At 41.4% G+C, this 12,225-nt stretch overlaps 1 protein-coding gene across 1 annotated transcript in view; it reads left to right on the top strand.

The window, feature by feature from the left end:
* The window catches only part of LOC137430968 (uncharacterized), a 47,199-nt gene that overhangs the window by 16,896 nt on the left and 18,078 nt on the right, over positions 1-12,225 (top strand). The window contains exons 7-9 of the mRNA XM_068121773.2: positions 7,968-8,039; positions 8,106-8,780; positions 8,869-8,976. Of these exons, the coding sequence (XP_067977874.2) occupies positions 7,968-8,039; positions 8,106-8,780; positions 8,869-8,976 (855 nt within the window). The remainder of the gene's footprint in view (positions 1-7,967; positions 8,040-8,105; positions 8,781-8,868; positions 8,977-12,225) is intronic.

The raw sequence follows: 12,225 nt of genomic DNA on the forward strand, positions 1-12,225 counted from the left end.
GCTGGGTGCCAGACCGTATCGAAGGCACGTGTTATGTCGAGGGAGACAGCTCTGATTTCCTGTTTGGCATTGAGGACCTCCATCCATTGTTGAGACAGCAGAAGCAGCATGGCCAGAGTAGAGTGACCTGGTCTGAAACCAAATTGATGATCAGAGATCAAGCCGTTGGAGAAGAGGAAAGATTTCATATCCGAAGCAATGATGGATTCCATGACTTTGCTGATAATTGAGAGCAGGCTGATTGGTCTGTAGTTGCAAGGATCTGTTTTTGCACCTTTTTTGTGTAAAGCGGTAATGTTTGCTGATTTCCAGGATGCTGGCAGATGACCTTGAGCAAAAGAGAGGGTGAAAAGGACAGAGAGAGGGTGAGATAGAGCAGCAGAGCAGGATTTTAGGACCCGTGGGCTGATGCCGTCTGGTCCAGTTGCAGAATCAGAGTCGAGGTTAGACAAAAACTCCTCCACCTTGTCAGGAGAGAAGGACACAGAGTCCAGGAGCAGTTGGGTTCGACTGGGAAGGGTGGGAACAGAGAGAGATGGGTTTGGGACACAAGATTTTGAGGCAAACACAGAGTTGAGGCATTCGGCTTTGTCACGTGCGATGTCAACTGTGTGGCCATTTGAGGTAAGGGAGGGGATGGAGGGGGAACAAACACCAGAAACGGATTTGACCAGACGCCACCAGGATTTGGAGGAAGGAGACAGGTTTGAGAGTTCATTCTTGAGTGTGGAGAGGTAGTGCTTCCTGGCACTCCTGAGGGTAGACACACACTTGTTCCGAGCTTGGTGGAAGGAACTGAGATTGCCTTCAGTTGGATTTGCCTTCCAAGAGGCAAAGGCAAGTTGTTTCAGGGCAACTGCCTCACCACAAGATTCAGTGTACCATGGACGGGAGGAAGGGTAAGACAACTGAAGACGAGATGGGATAAATTTGTGCATGAGAGAGAGCAGTTTGCTTTGGAAGAATTCCCAGGAAGAATTGATGTCAGAGGTTCATCAGTGGAACTTTGTGGTTCATCAGTGGAAATTTACTTTATTGCTTTGTGGACCATCAGTGAAAATTTGCTTAATTGCTTTGTGGTCCATCAGTGAAAATTTGCTTAATTGCTTTGTGGTCCATCAGTGGAAATTTACTTTATTGCTTTGTGGTCCATCAGTGGAAATTTACTTTGTTGCTTTGTGGACCATGAGTGAAAATTTGCCCAATTGCTTTGCGGACCATCAGTGAAAATTTGCTTAATTGCTTTGTGGTCCATCAGTGAAAATTTGCTTAATTGCTTTGTGGTCCATCAGTGGAAATTTACTTTATTGCTTTGTGGTACATCAGTGGAAATTTACTTTATTGCTTTGTGGACCATCAGTGAAAATTTGCCCAATTGCTTTGTGGTCCATTAGTGAAAATTTGCTTAATTGCTTTGTGGTCCATCAGTGAAAATTTGCCCAATTGCTTTGTGGTTCATCAGTGGAAATTCACTTTATTGCTTTGTGGACCATCAGTGAAAATTTGCTTAATTGCTTTGTGGTCCATCAGTGGAAATTTGCTTAATTGCTTTGTGGTCCATCAGTGAAAATTTGCCCAATTGCTTTGTGGTTCATCAGTGGAAATTTACTTTTTTGCTTTGTGGTCCATCAGTGGAAATTTACTTTATTGCTTTGTGGACCATCAGTGAAAATTTGCTTAATTGCTTTGTGGTCCATCAGTGAAAATTTGCCCAATTGCTTTGTGGTCCATCAGTGGAAATTTACTTTATTGCTTTGTGGTCCATCAGTGGAAATTTGCTTAATTGCTTTGTGGTTCATCAGTGGAAATTTACTTTATTGCTTTTGGACCATCAGTGAAAATTTGCTTAATTGCTTTGTGGTCCATCAGTGAAAATTTGCTTAATTGCTTTGTGGTCCATCAGTGGAAATTTACTTTATTGCTTTGTGGTCCATCAGTGGAAATTTACTTTGTTGCTTTGTGGACCATCAGTGAAAATTTGCCCAATTGCTTTGTGGTTCATCAGTGGAAATTTACTTTCTTGCTTTGTGGACCATCAGTGAAAATTTGCTTAATTGCTTTGTGGTCCATCAGTGAAAATTTGCTTAATTGCTTTGTGGTCCATCAGTGGAAATTTACTTTATTGCTTTGTGGACCATCAGTGAAAATTTGCTTAATTGCTTTGTGGTCCATCAGTGAAAATTTGCCCAATTGCTTTGTGGTCCATCAGTGGAAATTTACTTTATTGCTTTGTGGTCCATCAGTGGAAATTTGCTTAATTGCTTTGTGGTTCATCAGTGGAAATTTACTTTATTGCTTTTGGACCATCAGTGAAAATTTGCTTAATTGCTTTGTGGTCCATCAGTGAAAATTTGCTTAATTGCTTTGTGGTCCATCAGTGGAAATTTACTTTATTGCTTTGTGGTCCATCAGTGGAAATTTACTTTGTTGCTTTGTGGACCATCAGTGAAAATTTGCCCAATTGCTTTGTGGTTCATCAGTGGAAATTTACTTTCTTGCTTTGTGGACCATCAGTGAAAATTTGCTTAATTGCTTTGTGGTCCATCAGTGAAAATTTGCTTAATTGCTTTGTGGTCCATCAGTGAAAATTTGCTTAATTGCTTTGTGGTCCATCAGTGAAAATTTACTTTATTGCTTTGTGGTCCATCAGTGAAAATTTGCCCAATTGCTTTGTGGTTCATCAGTGGAAATTTACTTTATTGCTTTGTGGACCATCAGTGAAAATTTGCTTAATTGCTTTGTGGTCCATCAGTGGAAATTTGCTTAATTGCTTTGTGGTCGATCAGTGAAAATTTGCCCAATTGCTTTGTGGTTCATCAGTGGAAATTTACTTTATTGCTTTGTGGTCCATCAGTGGAAATTAACTTTATTGCTTTGTGGACCATCAGTGACAATTTGCTTAATTGCTTTGTGGTCCATCAGTGAAAATTTGCCCAATTGCTTTGTGGTCCATCAGTGGAAATTTACTTTATTGCTTTGTGGTCCATCAGTGGAAATTTACTTTATTGCTTTGTGGTCCATCAGTGAAAATTTGCCTAATTGCTTTGTGGTCCATCAGTGAAAATTTGCCTAATTGCTTTGTGGTCCATCAGTGAAAATTTGCCCAATTGCTTTGTGGTTCATCAGTGGAAATTTACTTTATTGCTTTGTGGTCCATCAGTGGAAATTTACTTTATTGCTTTGTGGACCATCAGTGAAAATTTGCCTAATTGCTTTGTGGTCCATCAGTGAAAATCGGATTTTCCTTTTGTCAATTTTTGCTGTGGCGGCCACAAAATACTAAAGAAGTCGAGGTGCTGATTCTTTCTGATGTTGTTATCTACTCGGTGTATCATTTCCAGCCAAAATGATGATTCTGAGGTTAATTATATTATTGTTGTGCCATTGTAAATATTGCAAAATGCACTTTTTGGCGAAATTGGCAGATTTTCGCATTAAATTTCAACATAAAAATGACTATCTCAAGAACGCGTTGACTGATTTTCATGATTTTTACACCATTTTGATTCGTTTTGCATGTGAAGCCTTTGTGGATTAAAAATGCATGTTTTAAAACTTTTGAAAGTGCTACTGACATCCCCACTACAAGCACTTTCATGAAAGAAAACGGACTTTGAAAATGGGTTTGGGGTGTATTAACTGGGATAGAAAAAAAAGATCAAGGTTTTGGATTGAGGGAAGATAAGAGATGGTGGTGAACAGCTGTTTTAAAGACCTGGAGGGAGGAGTGGGATTGAAGTGAGTGTGGGAGTTTCTTCCAGAGGTGGGAGAAATGGGGAATGAAAGAGTGAAGGTGAGCAGAGTCTTGATTTTGGTAGTTTCACCAAAGAGGGTTGCTGGCAGATCTTGTGTGACCTGCAGGAATATTTGGGGCACAGAGCAGGGGGAGCTCGGCCGGAGAGGAGACTGGAGAAGATAGAAAGACCATCAACCTGCCTGCGGTGAGCGAGTGAAAGGCCCTCGGAATCAGCTTCATCGCTGGAGATTCCAATGACTGAAAGCTTTGGTTTCTACAGCGTGAAGCCGAGCTAGGTGTGAGGCAGGAGCACCGGCCCAGAGGGGGGAATAGTATTCCATCAAGCTGCGGATGAAAGCTTTGTATGTGGTGAGGAGCTCAGAAATGCCAAGGACGGACTTTGCACGATGGAGGATGCCCAGTCGGCGACTGGCTTTGGAGGCCAGCTTGTAAGTGTGGTTTTTCCCAGGAAAGATCATGGCAGATCGTGAGACCCAAAAGCTTGAGTGACAGAGCTTCTTGAAGAGGATTGTTGAGAAAGTCGATGGGAGGGTTTACATACAGTCTTTTCAGAGAGACAAAGTGAGTGTGAGATTTGTCAGTATTGAAAGACTTGTTCCACTTGTTTGCCCAGTTTGTGATTTTTGTCCAGGTCTGCAGAGAGTGAAGAGGCCACAGATGGCCGATCTGAGGGTTGCGATATAGGGAGGCAGAGAATGTAGTAATCAGCAAAGAGATGGTGTTTTCCAGAGAGTCGGAGAGAATCATTAATGAAGACCAGAAAAAGCACAGGGCCCAGAACACTACCTTGAGGAACTCCAGCCTGAAGAGGACGGGCAGATGAGAGAATTTCATTCAGGGCCACACGTTGACTACGACCAGAGAGGAAGCCCGCAAGCCATGCCTGGAGGTTTCCTTGGATACCATAGGAGGAGAGTTTGGTGAGCAGAGCGGGGTGCCAGACCGTATCGAAGGCACGTGATATGTCAAGGGAGACAGCTCTGATTTCCTGTTTGGCATTGAGGACCTCCATCCATTGTTGAGACAGCAGAAGCAACATGTCCAGAGTAGAATGACCTGGTCTGAATCCAAATTGATGATCAGAGATCAAGCCATTGGAGAAGAGGAAGGATTTAATATCATGAGCGATGATGGATTCCATGACTTTGCTGATAATTGGGAGCAGGCTGGTCTGTAGTTGCAAGGATCTGTTTTTGTACATTTTTTGTGTAAAGTGGTGATGTTTCTGATTTCCAAGCAGATGTCAGATGAGCTTGAGCAAAAGAGAGGGTGAAGAGAATAGATAGCGGGTGTGATAGAGCAGCAGAGCAGGATTTTAAGACCCGTGGGCTCATGCCGTCTGGTCCAGTTGCAGAAACAGAGTCGAGGTTTGACAAACTTCTCCACCTTGTCAGGAGAGAAGGACACAGAGTCAAGGAGCAGCTGGGTTTGACTGGGTAAGGTGGGCACAGAGAGAGATGGGTTTGGGACACAAGACTTTGAGGCATTCGGCTTTGTCACGTGTGGTGTCAACTGTGTAGCCATTTGAGTTAAGGGAAGGGATGGAGGGGGAACAAACACCAGAAACAGGTTTGACGAGAAGCCACCAGGATTTGGAGGAAGGAGACAGGTTTGAGAGTTCAGTCTTGAGAGTCGAGAGATAGTGTTTCCTGCCACTCCTGAGGGTAGACACACCCTTGTTCCGAGCTTGGTGGAAGGAACTGAGATTGCCCTCAGTTGGATTAGCCTTCCAAGAGGCAACGGCAAGTTGTTTCAGGGCAACTGCCTCACCACAAGATTCAGTGTACCATGGACGGGAGGAAGGGTAAGACAACTGAAGGTGAGATGGGATAAATCTGTGTATGAGAGAGAGAGAGAGCAGGTTACTTTGGAAGAATTCCTGGCAAAAGTTGTTGTCAGAGGCAGTTGAGATGGGAGACCAGTCGAGATGGGAGACCAGTCGAGATGATTGATGGCTGCTTGAAGACCATGCTAGTCAGCCTGAGTGAAATGCCAGATTCGTCGATGCTGAGGAGGCTCTCTGAGAATGGCCAGAGATATCCACTTCAACAAGGAAATGAGCAGAAGAAGAACAGCAGACATTTGCAGGGAAGTTTGTCATAACGAAGTCTAGAAGAGAAGATGCTCCGTTGACTGAGATCCGAGTCAGGAAGTTGACAGATTAGATTGTGTCAGTCCCAATGAGTCGCAGAAGTTATTTGCTGAGGTGCCATGGCTGGTGTTAGAGGTACCCACACCCATGTTGTCAGACAGTTCTTAGATGTGATCTCTTAAACCAATGACTAGCATATGTAGCGCTTCGTTCCTTGTCTGTGTGCAAAGTTTGAACAAGATCGGTAAATGCATGTTCTTGAAAAGGTTGACGTGTTCAATATTGGATTTTTACAACTAAAATGGCCGCCAGTCGGCCATCTTTGATCAGATCACAAAATAAAGTAAGGTGCATGTGTGTGCCTTCTTGTACTGTGTTTGTGCCAAGTTTGAATAAAATTGGACCATGCATGTCTGAGTAATTGTTGGAGACACGTTTAAGTACCGAAATGGCCGCCAGTCGGCCATCTTGGATCCGATCTTGAAAAACAACTGACGTGCATTTGTAAGCCATAATGCAATATCTCTGTGCCAAGTTTAAATAACATCGGCAAATGCGTGACCGAGAAATGGTTGAGTACGTGTACAACATCAGGTTTTTAAATCGTCGGCGGAGGCATTGTGTTTTCAGGTTGTTGCAACTAAAATGGCCGCCGGTCAGTCGTCTTTGATTGCATCGTGAAACAAAATGATGTGCATATGCATGCCGCCTTGTTTAGTTTTTTTTGCCAAGCATGAACAAAATTGGTCCGTGCATCTCCGAGATATGGTTGCGGACGCATGGGCGGACAGATGAGGCCAAATCCATAAGCCCCTGTTTCAGAGGCAAATAAATAACCCAAGTCTAACGGGGGCAAATAATGTAAATATAAATGGATACATTATGGAGTGAAGAACTAAAATGTCAGAGGTAAAATTCTGTTCCTGCGCTAACTTGTGAACCAGTGATGAGATTTTGGCCAAACCTGTCAGAAGTATATATATTATGATGAAAAGATGAACTGGTTAGATTTCAGCTTCAAAGGTAAATGATCAGAGGTCATGTCAGGTAAAAATGTCTTACTTAAGAACAGGTGAAGGGATTTAAAGCAAATGTCGTACATGTATGTAATGATGTAATAATGTGGGCAGAGGTGTATTGGTCGACGTCGAAAAGTGTTGTTCTCATTTTTTATTTGTTTGCTTTTTCTACTTTCACTGTGGGGATTAAGTGTGTAGACAAACACACACACAAAATGCGACAATCAGGTGAATCTAATGTTTGTAATTTGACCTAATCTTGGCTGTATTCTGTGACACGCTGTTACCTGCGTGTGTGTTCGTTGTAAACTAGTACGTACCTTGAAAGGGTTATCATTGCATGAGAGAATGCTGTAAAGTTTATTGGAAGTAAATGAAAATTATAGAATGTAGTTTGGTTTGTCGGTTTGTTTTAGCAGAGCTTGGTTTCATACCCTCTACTCGTCTTACTATCCATGACGTGTTCCTCTGACGTTGTGACAAGATACCCCTAAGTTTATCTGTTCGAAGGTTTGACAAAGCTGTTGTGGATATGATATGTGGGGTGTCTTTGCTTTATCCTTTGGATGCGTTATCATCACTTTACCTTGATTTCTTAACATCCCGAAGTTTGAAATTCCTTGTTTTTAATTTTCTCTTGGGATTGTCGAGGTCTATTTGGTTGAGAATTCCTCACGTTTTCTCATTTTCATTCTTTGGCCGTTCTGGTGTAGCATCGCTGATGACTTGAGGTTATGCAAATTAAGTTCGCTGCAAGCAACCCGCTGCGATGTCAAACCCGAGTCGAACGACGTGAGGCCGAGGCAAAACCTTTGTAGTTGAAGTTTATTTTGTCTTTTAGTTAAACAATTGAGGCAGAAATGTGTCCCAGACTTGAACGCGCCGGTTGGGACGCTGCACCCCTGGGGTTGTTGGTGTTTGGCTCCATCAAGTCGCACCACATCTCCCTGAATCTTATTATACCGATTGAAAATCATTTTTCATTTTGAGCTTTTTATCATTGCATTAAGACGTCAACTTATTTGCAGTGCTCGTCGTGTTGTGATCTTCTTTGGATTGCCAATGTGGTGGCTTACAATGCCTTCAACGTTTTTTTCAGGTGACAATTTTGGTGGAAGAGGAGGATTTAATGATAGAGGAAGTTTTGGAAGGCGTAACTTTGGCGGGGGAGGTGGTCGTGACTTTGGTGGTGGCCGTGACTTTGGTGGGGGAGGGGGTCGTGACTTTGGTGGGGGAGGGGGTCGTGACTTTGGTGGTGGCCGAGACTTTGGTGGCCGCGATTTTGGTGGGGGCCGCGACTTTGGTGGGGGCCGCGACTTTGGTGGGGGCCGCGACTTTGGTGGGGGCTGCGACTTTGGTGGGAGACGGGACCTTGGTGGAAGTGGTGGGCGTGACTTTGGTCGTGACGGTGGCCGTGACGGTGGCCGTGACTTTGGCCGCGACAGTGACCGTGACTTTGGCGGTAGCGGTGGACGGGACTATGGAGGCCGAGACTTTGGGGGAGGCAGAGACAATAGTAGTCGGGACAATCGGGACAGTCGAGACTTTGGAAGCCGAGATTTAGGCAGTCGTGACTGTGGAGGTGGCAGAGATTACGGTAGTCGTGACGGCCGTGACTTTGGAAGTGGTGGCAGCCGTGGCTTTGGGAGCCGGGATATGGGGAGTCGTGATTTTGGGGGTGGCAGAGACTACAATAGCCGCGACGGAGGCAGCTTTGGAGGAAGCGGTGGAGGATATGGGAGTTCGGGATTTGGCTCTGGTAGTGGTGGTGGTGGTGGTGGTGGCGGCAGTGGTAGCAGTAGTGGCTTCAAGGGTGGTTTTGACAACTTTAGCGGTGGAGGGGGCAGTGGAGGAGGAGGAGGAGGAGGAGGAGGAAGTGGTGGTGGTGGAACTGGCAGCTTTGGTGGTGGTGGTAAGTCACGAGCACACTCCAAGAACAATTTATTTTCTATAATGGTGACCACTTGATTCTGTACTGAACGCGTGATGTTCCTTTCCAGGAAGTTTTGGAGGTGACTTTGGTAGCTACGGAAGCCAACAGAATTCCAATTTTGGTCCAATGAAAAGCAGCAGCAGTGGTGGCAACAGGAATGGTGGTCCCTATGGTGGTGAGGAAGAGTGGGGGGGGGGGGGTTGTGTTGCTTTTCCTTCTGTGCCAGGTTCGCTCTTCTTGTCCTTTGACAAACCTTTTAATCGCCTTGGAATGGACCACTTGGTAATGGCTAGTCCAGTGTTTCTTAATTTTTCAGGGGTCATGTTTCTTTAAGGTCGCATTGCTTACACTTTCTGATGACTCATTTTAAAGTGAAGGCTCACTGATGCCCCTTACATATTTAATATAAATAAAAGGACCGTCCCTCTGTCAGCCCTGGCTGACTTTAATTTTCCACCACTTTATGCATTTCCTATATTCCATATCACCACTTTATACATTTCCTATATGCCATATCACCACTTTATGCATTTCCTATATTCCATATCACCACTTTATACATTTCCTATATTCCATATCACCACTTTATACATTTCCTATATTCCATATCACCACTTTATGCATTTCCTATATTCCATATCACCACTTTATGCATTTCCTACATTCCATATCACCACTTTATGCATTTCCTACATTCCATATCACCACTTTATGCATTTCCTATATTCCATATCACCACTTTATGCATTTCCTATATTCCATATCACCACTTTATGCATTTCCTACATTCCATATCACCACTTTATGCATTTCCTATGTTCCATATCACCACTTTATGCATTTCCTATATTCCATGTCACCACTTTATACATTTCCTATATTCCATGTCACCACTTTATACATTTCCTATATTCCATGTCACCACTTTATACATTTCCTATATTCCATGTCACCACTTTATACATTTCCTATATTCCATATCACCACTTTATACATTTCCTATATTCCATGTCACCACTTTATACATTTCCTATATTCCATATCACCACTTTATACATTTCCTATCTTTCATATCACCACTTTATACATTTCCTATCTTTCATATCACCACTTTATGCATTTCCTATATTCCATATCACCACTTTATACATTTCCTATATTCCATGTCACCACTTTATACATTTCCTATATTCCATATCACCACTTTATACATTTCCTATATTCCATATCACCACTTTATACATTTCCTATATTCCATATCACCACTTTATACATTTCCTATATTCCATATCACCACTTTATACATTTCCTATATTCCATATCACCACTTTATACATTTCCTATATTCCATGTCACCACTTTATACATTTCCTATATTCCATATCACCACTTTATACATTTCCTATATTCCATATCACCACTTTATGCATTTCCTATATTCCATATCACCACTTTATGCATTTCCTATATTCCATATCACCACTTTATGCATTTCCTATATTCCATATCACCACTTTATACATTTCCTATATTCCATGTCACCACTTTATACATTTCCTATATTCCATATCACCACTTTATACATTTCCTATATTCCATATCACCACTTTATACATTTCCTATATTCCATATCACCACTTTATACATTTCCTATATTCCATATCACCACTTTATGCATTTCCTATATTCCATATCACCACTTTATGCATTTCCTATATTCCATATCACCACTTTATGCATTTCCTATATTCCATATCACCACTTTATACATTTCCTATATTCCATATCACCACTTTATGCATTTCCTATATTCCATATCACCACTTTATGCATTTCCTATATTCCATATCACCACTTTATACATTTCCTATATTCCATATCACCACTTTATACATTTCCTATATTCCATATCACCACTTTATACATTTCCTATATTCCATATCACCACTTTATACATTTCCTATATTCCATATCACCACGTTATACATTTCCTATATTCCATGTCACCACTTTATACATTTCCTAGATTCCATATCACCACTTTATACATTTCCTAGATTCCATATCACCACTTTATACATTTCCTATATTCCATATCACCACTTTATACATTTCCTATATTCCATATCACCACTTTATACATTTCCTATATTCCATATCACCACGTTATACATTTCCTATATTCCATATCACCACTTTATGCATTTCCTATATTCCATATCACCACTTTATACATTTCCTATATTCCATATCACCACTTTATACATTTCCTATATTCCATGTCACCACTTTATACATTTCCTATATTCCATGTCACCACTTTATACATTTCCTATATTCCATGTCACCACTTTATACATTTCCTATATTCCATGTCACCACTTTATACATTTCCTATATTCCATATCACCACTTTATACATTTCCTATATTCCATATCACCACTTTATACATTTCCTATATTCCATATCACCACGTTATACATTTCCTATATTCCATATCACCACTTTATACATTTCCTATATTCCATATCACCACTTTATACATTTCCTATATTCCATATCACCAGGTTATACATTTCCTAGATTCCATATCACCACTTTATACATTTCCTATATTCCATATCACCACTTTATACATTTCCTATATTCCATATCACCACTTTATACATTTCCTATATTCCATGTCACCACTTTATACATTTCCTATATTCCATATCACCACTTTATACATTTCCTATATTCCATATCACCACTTTATACATTTCCTATATTCCATATCACCACTTTATACATTTCCTATATTCCATATCACCACTTTATACATTTCCTATATTCCATATCACCACTTTATACATTTCCTATATTCCATATCACCACGTTATACATTTCCTAGATTCCATATCACCACTTTATACATTTCCTATATTCCATATCACCACTTTATACATTTCCTATATTCCATATCACCACTTTATACATTTCCTATATTCCATGTCACCACTTTATACATTTCCTATATTCCATATCACCACTTTATACATTTCCTATATTCCATATCACCACTTTATACATTTCCTATATTCCATGTCACCACTTTATACATTTCCTATATTCCATATCACCACTTTATACATTTCCTCTTTTTTTTTTCTTTTTTTTTGTATACAAGATCGAGGCTCGTGAAAGAGCGAACATTAATCACACAGAAAGACAAACCGGCACATAAAACAAATAACATCGGGAGCAGAAGACAAGAGGGGGAAGGACACAAACACAACATTTGAGAGCAGGGACCGAGAGACATGGAGACATCGATAGATCTGTGGGAGGGAGAGGGCTTTGGGGAAGGAGGCATGGGAAGGGGGAGTGGGAGAGGTATAAAACATATGGACACTGCCAGGACTTCCAGGAAAGAAGTTGGAA

The sequence above is a fragment of the Myxine glutinosa genome, chromosome 7 (genome assembly GCF_964187855.1).
Source record: "Myxine glutinosa chromosome 7, kmMyxGlut1.1, whole genome shotgun sequence".
Classification (NCBI taxonomy): Eukaryota; Metazoa; Chordata; class Myxini; order Myxiniformes; family Myxinidae; genus Myxine; species Myxine glutinosa.